This window comes from Drosophila takahashii, chromosome 3R, assembly GCF_030179915.1.
Source record: "Drosophila takahashii strain IR98-3 E-12201 chromosome 3R, DtakHiC1v2, whole genome shotgun sequence".
Lineage (NCBI taxonomy): Eukaryota > Metazoa > Arthropoda > Insecta > Diptera > Drosophilidae > Drosophila > Drosophila takahashii.
The window spans coordinates 36,933,891-36,951,774 of NC_091681.1; the positions used below are offsets into that span (position 1 = coordinate 36,933,891).

General features: G+C 40.5%; 1 protein-coding gene across 1 annotated transcript; it reads right to left on the reverse strand.

The window, feature by feature from the left end:
- Nucleotides 1-5,683: 5,683 nt before the first annotated feature.
- dsd (attractin-like protein dsd) lies at nt 5,684-17,549 on the reverse strand. The gene is made up of 8 exons (XM_017153985.3): nt 16,915-17,549; nt 12,001-12,237; nt 11,778-11,935; nt 11,569-11,716; nt 8,030-10,883; nt 7,886-7,972; nt 7,122-7,203; nt 5,684-7,057 (listed from the first exon to the last, which is right to left on the reverse strand). The coding sequence occupies exons 1-8, from the start codon at nt 17,181-17,183 to the stop codon at nt 6,900-6,902; spliced, it is 3,993 nt and encodes a 1,330-aa protein (XP_017009474.2). The 5' UTR covers nt 17,184-17,549; the 3' UTR covers nt 5,684-6,899.
- Nucleotides 17,550-17,884: the final 335 nt, after the last annotated feature.

A 17,884-nucleotide genomic window follows, 5' to 3' on the forward strand; every position in this document is an offset into this window, starting at 1 on the left:
TACACAAAACCGGCGGAGGACACCGTTTCTTATTGTTGTATTGGTGTGTAGCTTATATGGGAGCTGCGCTAAGAGGGGGGCCCGATCTATACAGAACAGCCGTTAGAACTGAAAAATCATGTTTGTAAACGAATTAGGGAAATAAATATGAGGAGAAAAAACAACTTACTTTTTTTGGTCATTGCGAGAATCGAACCCACGACCTCTCGGTTTAGAGTCTAACGTCCTAACGCTGCACCACAGACCCATCGCGCAAGACGACGAACAAACTCTGCACATATCTTATTTTCTTGAGGTCTACGTTATAATATGACTAAAGGCAACTAAACCGTATAAAGTATGCTTTTAACTCAGAACTCCCATACGTTTTTAAGGTTTAAAGACTACTTTAATTTAAAATTCGGACGAAAAAATGTCCTCAGTATTATAATGTTTACAAAAAAAAAAAACATAAAAATCAAGTTGAATCACACAGGGTTCGAACCCACAACCTTAGTCCTCATATAGCAAAGTTGAAAGCGCAAGTGATTAGACCGCTGGGCTACCGAATTTCACATTTTTGGAGTGATTTTTAAGGCAAATCGCCCTTGTATTTAGAAAAATTTTAGAAAAAAAATTAGGGCAATTCGCCGTTGGATTTAGAAAAGGTCAAAACGAAGCAAATCGAAAAAAACCGCCCTAAATATTAGAAAAATAGAAAAATTAACCCTAAAAATATTTTTTTATGGTCACCTGCCTTAAATTTATGGCAAATTTGTCGTGAAAATAGAAAATTTTTCTCAGTTCAAAGGCGAAAAATTTTTTAGGGCGATTTTCTAAAATGTAGAAAAATATTTTTATGAGTGTGACGTCGCTGCGCTTTCACTTTGCCAACAAAAACAGCTACCACAGCCAGTCAACTTTATACATCATTTATTTTTATTTATTTTTTCGTCTTTTTCAAAAATTCACTTTTGCGTGCGTTTTCCGGTCCATTGAAAATGGCTCAGATGCTTTTAGCTCCCTGACCATTTCCACATCTTAATGACACCGAGGATTTTCCCTCATTATACGCAGGTAATTATATAATGCATCCCATTCCAAAAAAATACTCTTACAAAAAAAATATAAAAAAGTTTGTGGCCTAAGTCTTTTGTTTGCTTCTTTGTTTTGGGTGAAAACCGTGTGTGTGAATCATTTTCTCAATTTTCTCAATGGCCGGTGGCCGCATTTGCAAATGGCCAAACATGAAAACTCGCCAACACCTGGTCGATCCACAATGAAAATTCAACAACACGGAACTGGCGTACAGAAAAACCAAATAAAAAAGGGGGAGAAAAAAACCCACGAAAAACGGCAAGTTTGTATGCTTTTTGGCTGTGGAAAAACCAGGCCAGCCGCATTTTCACTGCAAAACGAAAGCCTGGTGACTTGAACTTGGGCCAAAACTTGGGCGCGCCTGCCAAAGATTTCACCTCGGCAAGCAAAAAAACCTCAGCATTATCGTTTGTCATTGAGGAGGAGTCAAGTGTGGCTAATTGGTTGTGGGTACTGCAGTTGGGCGACCTGCGATGGAAGTCTTGACCCTGCCAGCCTTTTGGGTAAAGTTACTAGAGTGTAAAGTTAAATGATTGGTGAAACGAGGCCACATGTGTCAGTCGATGGGCGATTGCGGGGAGCGGAGGCTTTGGGTGCCGCATAACTGAAGGGATTTCATGGAGGCTTTGCTTTCAAAGCACTTCACTTGGTAATACTTGTAATCCTATTATGCGAGTGCGAGTACTCAACCTTTAATCCTCTGGGAACTGGGATTTTCAAATATCCCACTTCAAAATCGAACTGTAAGTCTTTTAAGACGGATTTTAGGATTTTCCTCTGAGACATTGTACTGAAAAACTTTTCTTAAAGTTACAGTTCTTGTATGGAGCAAAAAATTTCTTGAAAAATTAGATTACAAATATTATTTTATTTTTATTAATTCTTAAAGAAGTTAAAACTTATTATTATTGATGGAATAAGAAAAATTTTACGGTTTTTATTTCAAAGTAAAAAATATAAAAATTTGAGTCAACTTAACGTTGGAATTTTAAAGTAGAAGAGATCATAAGTTATTATTTTATATAAATGTTTGATTATAATCGGTTAAACAAAGCTTTATTGGTTTTATTTCGAAGTAAAAATGATCCGAATTTAAGTCAATTTAGAGGTTATATTTTTACCTACAGTTTAAATTATGTCATCAAATATTTCAAAATATATGTAATCAAAATTTGAATATTTATGCCTTGATCTCTTACTCTCATATATCTACATATCTGGCCTTTTTCCTTGACTTTTGCCCTTTTATGGCTTACTTTTTAACGCAGTCACCCTTTAACAAGCAGTTAAGTCAGAGTTTGGCAAAGGTTAGCACCTGAGTGAAGAGCACATTGGGAACTATCTATAATTGGATCACCGGAGTGCTGAACCCTGAGCCCATCACCATCGCCATTTCCCCTGGGAACCCAGCATTGCGAATGTTCCACTTTAAAGTCCAACTGCGAGTCATACAGGTATTTTTGGCTCTTTTCCCTTGGCTGCCCTGGCTTATTGCCAACTTTTTTCTTCACTTTTTGAGTTGCAGCTACAGTTAACTTCAGTTAGACCACACTTGCGAAATGGTTTTTTCGGCTTACGCCTAACGGTTCGGCTTGGACTGGTGCGCAGTTAATGTCGTTTCTTCTTTGGCTCACTCGTTTTTAGTTTTTAAAGCCGTTTAAATTGCGCATGTCGAACTTTTGAAGCCCAGTACTCTGGCATAATTTCGTAATGAGCAAAATATTTGAACAGAATGCGTTGCTTGCGTTGGTTATTCCAGTTATTTCGGAGAATCGATGAGATCAATCGTAAATGCCAATAGTTCACCTTGAGCTTTCAATTAGCGTAGGCTCATTGAATGATTGAAATGTTCGTTACCCACCTTTGACACCTTTTACGAGGAGCACTTAAAGCTCGGGTTTCAATTTCAATTAGCTCTCCCCTCGGTTGCTCAACAAACCTGTTTAATTGAGATGATGCTGCGGCTAATCCAATATAAAGTGAAACTATTTGATTGAGTTTGGGCTTTGGTTTCGTTTTCGGTTTCAATTTCCAGCGGTATGTGCTTTAATCCAGGTGCACAGCTGGCCGATGAAATTAGCTATTTTCACTGAAATTTCACTGGGCACACACACAGATATTTTATGCAGAAACTTTGTGCCAAATTCGGTTTTCACTACGATCACTTTTGCAAAAAACTCTCTCGCGTTTTGAAAATTTTTTAAGCTACTGGATCCACGGCAATTGAAATTCGCGTGCTACCTCATCGACGGGCGTTGCGCATTTGAGCTTTGGCAAGACTTCGCGGCGGCCTAGTAGCTCCCCAGTTGGGGAAGTTGGCCAAGAGACGGCTCAGCTGGTTCGATCGAACTTGTTGCGGCTGCGACACGAACTGCCAAAATCCAAAAACTGAAAAACCAAAACAAGCCGAGCTCTAACTCACTTCAAAAGCCTCTGACGCATTGGAGGGTTATGCGCATGCGCAAGGCCGGCTTGTTAAAAAATACCAAACTATTAACTATTTACTCTAAAAATAGCCTTTAAATTTTTGAAGAAGATTATTACCAATTAACTGTTAAGGCTTACTTAAAAAAAGCTACTCCATTTATGAAAAAGTGTAAAACGCACAAACATTTTATCTTACATTTCATTTAAAATTGTAACCTTTTTAACTATAAAATATTAAGAATTTTAAAAATGGGGATTTCTATATTTTCATTTCCATAGGTATCTTTAAGAATTCAGAAAAATTAAGTAAGATCTATACACAAAATTGAACTTAATAAAGAGTTTTATTAATTGATATAACCTACATAGTATGTATTAAAAATGTACATTGTACAATCATTTTAAAATCAATAACATCCATTGTACTAATTGTATATTTTCAAAATGAAACACATCTATAAAGAAATATTTCTTTATTCCCCCATTCCGTTGAAAATTAAACAGTTTATGACTAAAATCGGTAGGTTCCCAGGGATCCAAATTGCTGTTCTACTTTAAAAATGGCTGGAAAATAGGTTTTTAGTTCTCCGGAAACGATTAAAAGATCAATCTGAATTGAGAACATTGGGAACATTATATTAACCGAATTAAGAACGGGGTCGCACATATACTTTAGGTCTGCCAAATACATTAACCGCCATTTGAATAATAAAATTATTAATATTTTTTTGTATAATTAGCAACCCCCAAACAACAAAGCAATTAATGTATGCCCCATTGTCTGGAAGTTGTAAAGCTGTTATGCTGTTGTTAATGGGGAATTTTGAAATATGCTGCGTAGCTGGTTGGGTTTTTGTGGGTTCCTCCCATATGTGGACACTTATTCATGCTCCAATTCCATTCCAAACATTGCTGTTTTGGTTCTGGGCTTAAACTTCAGCTTTCGGGGCATTCCACCGTTGATTCATAACGATCGGTTCCAGCTGATTATTATTATTTGTTATGAAGCGCAATAGTTCACTTAACCTAGTGCGTGTTGGCCTTCGTGTGGGCCAGAATTAGCTTGACGGTGGGTAAAACCGTATACCCGCACATCGGCTGACTCAACTTGGGTATGCACAAAATATATATATCTTAACCATAATATCACTACGTCAATGCAGGCAATCAAGGGCGTTGAATTCGGTATTCGTCTGATGGATGTTTTTTTTGACAGAGATCTCTGGTGGGCATGGGCACTTCCGCTTCGTTTCGGATTTCGCACGCTTTTGCTGTCGGCTTTCTTCTTTAATTTCATTAATAAAATCGTCATCATTAAATTAAATGCGGTGCTTGGAGAGATATCGAGACACAAAAGCGGCACAAATGGCCAAAGATGTTCGAAAATGATGTGCCCATACACAGAAAAAAAATTCGATGTGAAATAGGGTCAATTCCACCTTTTGTCATATCAATATGATAAGATTTATGTCAAATTTGTGATTCAAACATATCAACTTGATATTTTATCATATCATATAAAATATAAAATGTAGTATTTTTTTAAAAAACAATAAAAATTAACATTCAAATATTATTTTTTTTTCAATTTGAACTTTAAAACTATAAAATTGACCAGCACATATCAATCTGATCTTTTGTCAATTTTTTTTTTTCTGTGTAAAGAAAGCAGGAAAGGGCCACCCAAATCACAATCAACATCCGCGTACGTGAAACAGAGCTTCTACGGAGCCCCTCCAATCGAATTTCGACCTGAATAAACCGAACCACTCACATTTACCCGGTTTATCAGGCCATGCAGCCGCGCCCCCAAGTTTTTTTGTGCCCCTTGCCGAAAGTGAAAGTTCTGTGAAATGAAAATGCCTGGGATAACTGGAATCCACAGCCATATAGAGTACAAAGAGTAATGAAAACAAGAGCACTTCACTTTGCTTACATTTGGAGTGTCTTTTTATTGGTTAATAAACTAATATATGATTCTTTATCTATGTATATCTTGCTGCTGCTGCTGCTGTTTGCGGTCAGGGGTCATTTCAAACAAGTCTTCGAAGGGTTTGTTATTATCTTCGTCTTTTTGTTTATTTCGGTTCTTTCTTTCGGGTGTTTTTTTGGAACTGGGTTGGCAAGTATCTATATATTTATAATATTAAGTGTGTATGTCTCTAAACGCATTTTACAATTGAAATTAAATTTCGTAAATGGACTTTATTAGATTGTAATTAAAAAACAAATGAAATAGATTTACAATTGTCTGTCTGCTAACCCGAAGCGATCGTACTTGGAAAGATTGTGTGAGTGTTCTTAAAAGATCTCTAGGTGTTAGTTAAAGTTTTTGACGAGTGCCTTTTGATTCTAGAGGTTGTTCCATTTTACTGGATTTGTATTACAGAGAGTTAGTGCATCTAGTTAGTTGGTGTGACTTGTCTTAGTTTGAATTATCGAGTTAATAACTGTGTGAGTTCTGTTCGTTTTGCTGCCAAGAGGAAACCTTACGATTAGTTTGTGATTTAATTGGAATTTTGGTAAATGTTGGATCTCATCATCTAGATTGCATGTACAATTTAATCGTTTGATTTGTTTTGGGCGCGTCCTCATATCAAGAGCTACTTGTATATGTATAACTACTAACTATATAGCGTTCATAATTTACGTATCTTATTTACAATTGCATTTATTCGGTCTCTATGTCTTGATCCACTTTGTCTTGCGTTGTAAATATTTGCACGGATATTAAAAACAGAAATATTCCTATTATTGAACACAGTATTTTGCATGTCTCGGTCACCTAGCTCCTTGTACATGTATCTATCGCTTTTTATCTGGCTTTGTTCATCACTTTTTGTCTTTTTTGTTATTTACTTTTTTGACTCTGACACTGTCGCGGCTTTTTGGTGCAGCTACTGCCGAGGCAGCGCACAAAATTTGCATAAATAAATTCTAACAACACGCTTAGGCTATGTGGTTAAGTAAAAAAAATACATTAATAATTTGAATACAGCTGCTGTTGCCATCGAACTTAGCTCACACGTACGCGGTATAAATAATAAATTAAACATTTATAACTATTGCAACGCTACTCGACCTATCAACTATATCAAATTGTATATAACCGTATATAAATATGTCCTTTTGCTAAAAATTATTATTATTTGTTTCTTTCCTTCTCGCTTTCTCGTTTCGTTACTAGTCTAATGCATTAAAGTAATAATAACTGCGGATTATCAACTTGCAAGCTTGCCTTTTGTGTGGTGTGTGTGTTTGTTTGTGGTTAGTAGAAGAAAGTCGGGGCAAATATTCTATATACTCGTACCTATTCGCTAGTTACATATTATCGTAATTATTATCATTATCGTTATCATTATTACTTTATGTAGGTAAGCATAGTGTTACGGTTATTATGTACAACTGTCTGGGTGCTGGCTCTGCTTGCGCTTCGACTTTGGCTCCTTGGGATGCTGATCGATTGACGGACGACGCGGATTGCCCAGTGTGACTAAGGCGCTGGCCACGGCCAGGCCAGCGGACTGACCCGACGGCGCTTGCGAAAGGCCACCTGTGGGTAAGGGAGTTGAATAAGTTACGAATATATATGATAAGGGATTAATTTTCATCCTCACCCGTGGGCAGCCGGACTAGAAGCGAGAGCACAGCGGCTCGGTTGCCACTGCAAGGCTCCAAAGCAATGGGACTGGGGCATTCCTGGGAATATAAAACTTAATTAGTTTCATTTTAGGATATTGTATTTAGGTATATATGGAGATGTTAAGCGCAGTTGAGAAGAATGTGAAATTTTTACAAGGATTTAATAAAGCATTTAAGATCAAGAAATGATCTAAATAAATGTGAAATTATTACATGGATTTGAAAAAAACATTTAAGATTTAGAAATGATCTAAAACATTTAAAATTTAAGATCCAATATATGAAATTATTACAAGGATTTGATGAAACATTTAAGATTTAAGAAATTATTTAAGTGAATGGGAAATAAATACAAGGATTTGATAAGACAAATCGTTAATGTTCAGAAATGATCTGAAAATTTCTTGAGATGTACCTTTTAGGATAGGTATTTGTATCATTTTATAAATTTATCTAGTGCAATCGCTCATGTCAGTCAAATTTATAGTAGGTGGTTCCCAATTGTAATAAGAAACCCATATCAATGATATTAAAGGAAAATTGACAATTTTAAATTCTGAATAATGAATCCATAAAGTTGGATATAAAGATTATTAAGTTAGTTTATGGAGTAATCTGTCAAGTTTATAGAAGTTGATCTTAAATTATTTTAAGAATCTATCTGACATATTTTCTTATATGGATACATCCCGCTAAGCCGTCTCACAACTTTATGACTTGATTTGATTGATTCGCCCACCTTTTTGCGTTTTTTGGACAGGTGGCCAATGCCCTCCAGCGTCAGACTCAGATCAATACTTTCGCGGTTTTCGATATCGACCAGCACCTGTGAAAAATAAATATTAGAGGCTATAAAAATCAAGGTGTCATCTCAAAAACTCACCTGGGAGAACGGTCGACTCGCCATCTGCTCCATTTCGACGAACAATCGCTGGCGTCGCCGGAACATGTCGTACTTCTGCTTGATCTTCCACAGGACGGCGGCCATGAGCAGCAGCAGGAGGAAGCATGAGCTGAATGTGATGAAGAACTGCTGCAGATTGAGCTTGGGATACTGTGAGAAGGCAATTTGAATCCAAATAGGCGGCTGGAAGTCGTGCACGAAGACGTAGAAGGTGGTCAGGGAGCTGTTGTCGTCGGGCGAGTGCCCAAATTGGTAGTCCGTCTTGGGGAAGCGATGACGGAAGGTTGAGCAGTTGACGCCCACCAGGATGAGCATGTCCGGCGAGCCGGCCCTCTTCACCGAGATGTCCATTTTGGCCGGCACGCTGCAGGTGATCGTAAAATCAGCATCGATCTCCGGCTTGCCCGGCGAATTCCTAAAGTTGATCTGCGTAAAGTGGCGGTCCTCTTTCTTCGACAGATTAAACGTGAACTGATAGTCGATGGTCAGCTCGTAGTAGCAGGAGCCCTTCAGCGGATCGCCGTGGTAATGATTCTGCGAGTCGCACTTCTCGCAGTGATCGCCCACAATGCCCTTCGTGGTGCAGAAGCACTTCCCGGTGTCCGGATGGCAATAGACGCCCTGCCCGTTGCAATCGCATCGCTGGCACTTCCCGCCGTTTATTGGATTACCCCAGTATCCCGTGCGGCACTTTTCGCAATGCGCTCCTGTCGTTAGATTATTGCAAGGCTGTTCGCAGTGCTGTTGGTCATTGCAGTACGAATGCCCGTTGCAATTGCACCTTGGGCAGGAGGTGAAGAACCAGTGCTTCAGCGCACACTCCTCCTTGTCGTAGGGTGAAAGTGCTCCTCCAACCACGCACCTTCCCAATCCCGTATTGGAGCCATTGTCGCACCATCCGCAGGCAGGATCATCCAGGCACATCTGGCAGCTGTTGTAGTAGCCGCACTGGGCACTCGAAAGCGCCGTCGTGCTGCCCACAGTCAGCGCCGTCGTTTGCATGGGAGTGGATCTACATTTGGCCGTGAAAGTGGTCCACTCGCGACACTGCCCGTAGGGAAAGCTGGCCGTGTAGGCATTGCGATCCACGCAGCGCTGCTCGTTCTGGCACCAGATGCACTCGTCCTCCGTGCAGTTCTGGCAGTTGGTCAGCGTGGCGCAGGCCGGCGAGCAGGCCACCTCATCCTGGGTCCGGTTGGCGGACATTCCAATGCCTGACAAAGTGTAGCTGCGGCAGCGGTTCTGCTCCGAGTCCCAGCGACAGGCCAGGTTGGCCGAGCAGGCGCGACAATTGTGCAGCTGCTCGCACACCGAGCTAACCAGATGCTCCTCGGCAATGGGACACGAGTCCAAATGCTTGGCATTCAGCGGGGGACTCACAGTAGAAACTGCCTGCTGCGTGGAGGACTCAAAGAAAACCGAGGCCATTGAGGTGGTTTCCCTGCACCTCTCCTTGCTGCACACACCATTTCCGCAGTAAGTGCAACCAAAAGCGGTGGAAACGCAGGACTGACAGCTGGCCAGCTCCTGGCAGCGGTGGACATCCTGCAGCAGCTCCGAGGTGAGCGTGAGCCTACTCTTCGACGGACAGGCCACGTAGTCGTACTGCTCGCGTCCATATATTGCCGATCGCTGGACCTGTGTGATGGCAATGCAGCGCATCTTCTGCACATCCCAGATGCACTTTACACCCGGCCGCGCTGCCGTGCACTTCTCCTGCTTGGTGTAGTAGCTGCAGTATCCCGGCTGATAGCGCAGCATGTCGCTCAGCAGCTGACCATTAAAACCACCGTAGATGTACAGGGAGTCCTCAAACACCACCGAACTGTGGCCGAAGCGGGCCAGATCCGCCTGCAGGTGGCCCGGCATCGGATGATAGTGCCACGAGTCGCAGTACACGTCGTAGACTAGGAGATCCTGGCTGTAGCACTTGGCACCATAGCTCTGCGAGGTGTCGTTGTGGGTGTTGCCGCCAAAGACCATCATCAGTCCCTGGTTCACAAAGTTTGCAGTGTGCAGGAGACGAGCACTTGGCGCCGCCGAAAGAAGACTCCAAATGCGAGTAGCCGGCTCATAGGCATACAGCCGGGAGCTCAGCACCTGGCTGGATTCGCTTTCGGAGACAATGCCGCCATAAACGTAGACCTTTTCGGTGAGAAAGTCGTAGGCGGCACTGTGACCATAGCCGCCCTTCACCACGTAGCCAGTGGTGGGCACTATACGCCACTCCCTCGTCGCAAAGTTAAACTCCTGCACCGTGTTGAGGTAGCCGTACTGCGGCGAGTGGCCAAAGATCACAATCATGTACTGGAAGTTGTGCTTGTCCCCGTAACCCGGAACCAAGGTGGCCGTGTGACCCGCCACATGCAGGGGTCCGCACATGGCGATGGCTCCTCCAGTGGAGTTGCAAGCCGAATCCCCTCGCACCGAGATGTTTGACCAGGTTCGTGCGGAGACATCAAAGGCCCACAGCTCATTGGAGATGCCTTGGCCTTTAAAGCCCTTGTGGGTGTGATTAACCACACCGCCATACATGAAGATCTTGTCGCCGTACATCACCGTGGAGGCGCCGTAACGCTTATCCGGCACCTCGCCACCATCCTCCGGCTGCACAGTCGCCCAGACGTTGCGATTGAAGTCATAGGTGCTCATTAGCTCCCCCCGGCCGTAGGATTCGCCGCCCACGATGTGCAGGGTGTCGCGCCAGATGGTGGCGCCATGGGAGGCGCTGCCCGCCGGCGCCGGCGAGTGCTTCGGATGGACCGTGGACCAGGCGCCGTGGGCGCTGATCTGGCTGCAGTCATCGCCGGCGAAGCCCTCGTAACAGGAGCAGCTGTGAGGGAAAATGTAAAACGTTTAATGAGTAATTGAAAATTCACATAGCTTTAGTTTAAACTTGATTTGGCTCCCTTTTCTGATTTAGCTTACTCTAGTTTACACTTAATTAAGATACTCGGGCAAGTAATTGCATTCTAAATTTGGAAGAGTGACAACCAGTTAACTATAGATAGTGGTTGAGGGGAAAAACAAAGTAAATCAAAAGATGAAAAATTTAATTTAAATATTTTTCGCTATGATTTTCATATATTGTTTTAAACTTTGTCTTGAAATTATTTTTTTAATGACGTTAAATATTTAAAGTAAATATTGGTTACATTAAATTGAATATTTTTGGTCTTAAATATAACGTTTTGTATTTAATTATTAAATTATGTATTCTTTGTATTCAATGTGCTGATATATATATTTACTGTTCTATTTTATTATCTGTGCAAAAAACAAAATAATACAACGCCTTGAAGGTATTCATTTTAAAGGAATTTTAAGTGTGCTTTAAACAATAATTACAGGGAAAATACAATTATACAAAACGTAAACAATTCACAGGGCTTTTAAGTTTGTATTACATAATAATCTCAGGGATAATATTATAGCAAAGCGAACAAATTAAAATCTTTAAATAAATATGAACGTGAAAATCAGAAAGGACTTCTATTTAATATATAGATCCAACTAACCGTTCCTGGTCGGGTCGGCAATGTCCCTGGTTCTTGGACTCCCAGCAGTTGTTGGGACAGGCGGCAATGTTGCAGGCTTCGCCCCTGTACATGGGATCACAGATGCAGTCGCCATCGTGGCACTTGCCATGGCCCGAGCACTCCTCCTCTGAAATGGTATAATAACATAACAACTTCTCTTCAAATTAAAGATAACTGGAAGGGCATACCATCGCTATCCGAGGGACAGCCGTTCATCTTGTAGGTGAGGTTGAAGCCGGACATGTTGTAGGCATCGTCGCTGAAGAAGTGCACCAAAGCTGTGCCGGATCTGGCTATCACCTGTGGCACTCGACGAATGGAGAAGTTGCCGCGGTACATGAGGCCACTAAAAGGAAGGGAAACCATCGATTAGTTATGAAATAAATTTGAGTAAAGGGAGATCAAACGCACCTAAAGACCGCTAGAAGGGGCGAGTCCACGCTATCCCCATCGTATATGTACAGGTGATCCCAGCCGCACTCCGTGGCGAATTCCCGCAGGTGGATCCGTATGTTGGCCGCTCTCGACGGATTGGTGTTGTGTCGGCGGTTCCAGTGCGGATGCCTGGCATCGATTAGCCAGCTGCACTTGACACTCACCGAATAGTTTCCCCATCCATCGTGTATCGTGCCCATCGGGTGGTACATGCTGCGGGGAGATAGAAAGATGGAGAGATGGGAAATCCATTAGCTTTGAGGTGGCAAAATAAATCAATTCCTCTATCGATTTAGCGATAGTTCAGCGACGGCGCTGCTCATTGCACATGCACGTATGCAAATGGCAATAGCCCGATGCTGGGAGAAGATAATTGAATTTGCCGGTCAGCCGGCCAGCGCAATTGCAATCTACAATTGATATGGGCAGAGTGTATATGAGATGGAATACCAGGCTGTGTGCCATAGTACGCAATACGTACACAGAAAAAAAATTGACAAAACATCATATTGATATCATTTATATCATTTCGATATGAATAAAGATTATGTTTATCTTATTTTAGATTTGATATTTTACCACAGTATTTTTAGAATTTTCATGAAATAACTGATATAATAAAATATCAAGTTGATATGCTTAAGTTATAAATTGATATGAATTAAGGTAGAAAAGAAATTTTTATGAAATTTGTTTAAATGAAATAGCTATGAAATAACTGATATGATAAAATATCAAATTGATATGTGTGAATCATAAATTTGATACGAACTAAGGTAGAAATGACCTTATTTCATATAGAATTTTTTTCTGTGTAGTATGTTGTGTTGACCGAAGTGAAGCCGCTCAACTGTTGACTCGGTGGCAATCGCAGTCTCAGTCTCGCCAAGTTCTTGGTGGCTTTTGTGTTCCGTAAACGGGGATTACGACCAGAAATATGTCGGGAAGACAGTATTGGCGGGAGCAATGTGACAACTTAAGAGTTTGAAACTCGATAAGGGTATCCGACAGTCGCCTGCCTGGCAAAGTCCTTCTTTGTCTGTCTTGTTATTTTCTTAGTGTTTTGTTTGCACATCCGCTTATAAATAACTGCTTTCCCCTGATTTAGTCGCTCTGATTTCAATTTACAGCTGTGCGAACACAAAGCGCAGTACAAGTATCTCTACAAATATGACAATTAAAATTTAGCTTGTACTTGCAGTAACGCTCTTAATAGTTGATCTTTAAACTTTTCAATTAAAAGGTTAGGAGAGAAGATTATTTATAGCTAAAAGCGCTAATGAAAGCGAAAATGAATATTCATTAGTTAAATTATTGACTGCTTTACCCTAAACTAGTTCCTAACTTTTGGTATAGTAGTTTATAATTACTTATCACAAGCACTTTCTAGATAAAGAATGGGATTTTTACAAAGTAAAGCACCATATCTTTGTAGGCTAACAAAGATAAAAAGGCGTGTATATAAGAATTAATGAACGGGATAGTTTGACTTCTAAAAGGACCTTAAGTAATTACATTTATTGAAGTTTTATTCGTATTCAAACTTAATAATAATTTCCATTTTTAACCGCCGCCTTAAGTGAAACCCTATATCACAATTGTTTACCATTTAAAGGAAACTTTTGCCAACTCCTTCAAGTTGTTTATTTGCACAAGCTTAAACAATTAACTCATATAGCCAGTGTACTCGGAGAAAGTGGAACCAGTAGCCTTCCGCATTCTAAATGCGACTCACGTTACGCCAAGCAAGTGCCGATAAGCATTGCATATAGCACACAAAAAACAGTTGCGGTCAAAACAATAGAAATGTCTGCTTTTTTTGGCTTTCGGAAAACACTTTCAACGAGAAACAAACATTTTATGGCCTTACCACATAATTATTTGTTTATCTATTCGATAAGTCACTCTAGGCTTATCTAAAGCGAATATTTCGGTTTTTCTGTCGTCCATAAACTATGACCAACTCATTATAAGCACATAAAAATGTGTATATTTTTGTCCGGCGTCAGACATCCCATTTTTATTATTTTTGTTTGTCAAAAATATGAAATAGAGCATACCAATAAATGTTTTTCATTCTGTTTAATGATTTTAGCTGACATTAGGTTGTTCGTGGATTATTTATATGGATTGCCCATATATATAGGAAGTTTTAAAACGGATTTCTCTTTTGTTAAAATTATATTTTCCATTTATGTAAATAAAAATTAACAAATTCTCTACATGTTTTTATTATAATAAATTTTTTGATCTTATAGGATTTTATTTTAGACTTTCTTATAAGAACTGTTCTTTCCAGATCTCCCTATTCTTGTGACCGCGCCTGTAGGAGACTGCGTCGTGTGGGCGTTGTGTCTCGGTCAGTTCTAAACTTTGAGTAAACACTCGTCCAGCCGGGATGCAGTGCCTGTTTCTGGGTTCTGGACTGGGACCACATCAAGCGGTAGCCACGAAAAATCAATGTTGGGAAAAGATATATTTACACACTCATTGGCAGCCGGTGAGTCACGCTGTGCACTCGAGCGCTAAGCTTACGCACAGCTTTGGAGCTGTGAGATGGTAAATGGAGCTACCTATATGTGATATATGTGGAATCGGGAGCCGGAGTAGGTGAATAGGCGCCCTCGTCATGTGGCCAATGGGTTGGAATGCATTTGGAGTGAGACTGGGGAAAACCAGTTTGATTTTGCCCCAGCTTTTTGCATAGTAAGCCGGCAAAAAGGCCTTTTGAATTGGTGAATCGTGTAGTTGGACTAGAATCGAAATAGAAGGAAAATTCACAGGCGATAAGGCGGACACACACACAGCTGATAAGTCGTTCGCTTATCACTGCTGCTCAAATGGAACGGACAAGTGTGTAGACCCGGAATTTATGGCCTGCCAAAAGCTGCGATCCAACAAAACAGCAATTTACCACAGGTCGGGATCAGGGGTCTCGATGGAACAAACTGGTTTCTCGATGGTGTGGCAGGTGAAACGACGACCTCAATGCTCGAGTGCGCAAATTCTCGGGTCCCTGGGTCCCCGGATCCCATCATCAACGCAGTTGGAGGGGCTTTAATTAATGTCAAGATAGAACGCTCGCTTATCGCGCTTCGCTAGCAAATAGCCGTTGTTAAGAAACATAAACAAACCATTTCATAAGCTTTATGACGCCAGCCTAAAAGCGTGAGCAACCCAACTGGCCCAGCGACATCTCTCTCGCATATATCTATATATAATATCTGTATAACAGATGCACGCATGTGAAAACGACAATATCTTTTTGACCTCCATTTTTGAGTATCACTTTATGTCTGGCAAAAAACTGTTATCTTATTGTTTGGCAAAGCAAAATCATGGTATTATTATAAAAAGATTTGGGATTGATATGAAAAAGGGCTCTATAAATGTGGAAAATAGGTAATAAACAAAAATAAAGGTTAAAGCATAAAATTATGATTTCCTTTTTTATAATCTCATTTAAAACTGGTTCGATTTATTGGGGTTCGTGCAAAGCAATCTTGACAGTAGATAATAAAAGTCTTTGTTTCGACGCAGATAAGATATTTAAAATGGGTTTAACATAGTGAGTATGGTATAAACCTTATCTATCCTTTTAATAAAGAAATCTGTTAAGGGAGCTCATATGGCTGAAAGCAGAACCCAAAAAACACTAACCTTTGCCCCAAACAAGTTCAAAGTCAAAGAGAACTAATTAAATAATCCGTATTGGAAGCGTCGGGAGGCGTAGAAAGCGGAAAGCAGGTGAAAGAATGTTTAGAGAGAAATGGGAGAAAGAGAACGGGAGAAATGGATGGATGGTGGACGGGGAATGGGGCAGTGTAGAGAGTGGAGAGTTGAGATAAACCCGGCCAAGAACCCGTCCGACCAGATGAAACTGAACCGTTGCCTGACACAAATAGGCCGGGCCGAAAAAGGTAGAGGAGATCTGATTGAATAACGTGGAATGAATCACAGGGAAAGAAAAAATTGATATGAAATTGATGACTTGACCAGCTGCCAGCATTTCAATTTGATGTGTCAAACATTTAAATCTTTAAATTTTGATATAATAATGTCGATTTGGTTAGTTTGCAATCAGAATTTTTATACTTTAGGTAAACAATTGATTTGGAATAAGAATTTTTTTTAAAAGAGTTTTTATTGGAAGTCTTTATCAGTGGTGTCACTTCAAACTGACTTTCTTTTGACTTCTGTTGGGGACATGTCATTAAAATCTTAATTTTCATATTTTAGGTAAACATTTGATTTGGAATAAGGATTATTAGGATATCAAAATATTTAGAATAATTTTAGTAGAGTTCTAATTGGAAGTATCTTAAAGTAGTGTACCATAAATCACTTCTTTCTATTGACTTCTGTTGGGGATATCCCATTGAAAATATTTGTTTTATTTTTTCAAATATTTTTTTTTTACTTAAGATCGATATACTCTAATATCGGGATATTGCAAATTAAAAAAATTAACTTTCTTACATATATTATTAAATGGCCACCACACTGGATCATATCAAACTGAAAGATGTGCATCTTTTGGATCTTATTTTTATATACCAAATATATGGAAACAATGCGCGGATCCACAAAATTGTTCTAAAAATTGTTCTAATATCACCCCCACAACAAAATCCTAGATCCACCACTGATGGAAACTGTAAGTATCTGGTCTAAATCAATTTCATTTTTTTCTGTGTATGATTTCTAAAAGGGGGCTGCTGTTCTAGAGGTTCTACTTTATTTATTGACATTGTGAGATCCCTTTGTAATGGAGGTTCTACTGTATCTATGGGATCTTATCTTTCTGGTTGCACCCTATTAATTGTTATGGGTATAGGAGCTATAGAGTTTCCTCCACCTATATAGGTTTTTCGGATCTAGATAACCTACCGGACTTTTCCGCCGCAGAACTGGCACTCGGGTCCCTGCCAGCCGTCGGCGCAGAGGCACTGGCCGTCCTCCTGGCACTGCCCGTCGTTCTGGCAGCGACCGCCGTGCGCCGTGCAGTTGAAGGCCGCCGCTCGGTGGAGTCCGCTGAAGCAGCCGTGGAAGAGGAGCAGCGTGAGGAGGAGCAGGCATTTTCGCCTGTACTTGGCATTGAATGTGGGTGAGGTGCTGCTCCGACTGGGTGGCTTCAGCGGCTGCTCCGCCAGGCACATGATTCGCTTAGTTGATTCCGATTACCGTTGCCGCCCCCCGCAGCTTCACATTGTCGTCGTCCTGCGGCGAGTCCTTCGATTTTCGCGACTATTGCACAATTTTCCTTTGGGCCTTTCTCCCTGGCCTGTTTTCTTCTTTTCTTTTCTTGCAATCTTTGCAATTCGGGGCAACCCAAGGCCCCCCGCACAAACACACACGCACGCACACCCACTCGAACACACACTCACACACTCGCGTACGCGGCGCACAACAAACAATATTATTGGCGAAATAAAACAACAACGTGCATCCGCGACGGGCAAAGTTATTGACAATTTATCAGGGAAACGAGAAATCTGCTTTTTTTACTCGCGTTCCAGGGATGGGGCATAAAATACCGTAAAATTAAAATACTGTTGAGCAAAATAAGAGCTGATAAAATACCAAAAAGAATGTAAAATACCATATTCGGTCATCGATGTTTTGATGGCTTTGTTACTGCTATCGATGGGGACTATCAATGGTTGTACATCACTAAAATTTATGTTAACTAACATAAATGTTAAATGTTAATGCCGCAAAAATTAAATTGATTTGAATTGAAGGAATGAAATTGCAAATTATAAGTATTTTAAGCAGATTTGTCATGTCATCTTCACAATCGATAAAGATTTATTTTTAAGAAAATTGGTAGAGTGGAAAATAAGATAAATACATATAA

Coding starts and splice junctions, on each gene's coding strand:
- dsd (XM_017153985.3), bottom strand. CDS start 17,183: ATGTGCCTGGCGGAGCAGCCGCTGAAGCCACCCAGTCGGAGCAGCACC. Junction 10,884..11,568: donor TGCCGACCCGACCAGGAACG/GTTAGTTGGATC, acceptor TTTCCCTCACAG/CTGCTCCTGTTACGAGGGCT. Junction 7,973..8,029: donor CGAGTCGACCGTTCTCCCAG/GTGAGTTTTTGA, acceptor TATTTTTCACAG/GTGCTGGTCGATATCGAAAA.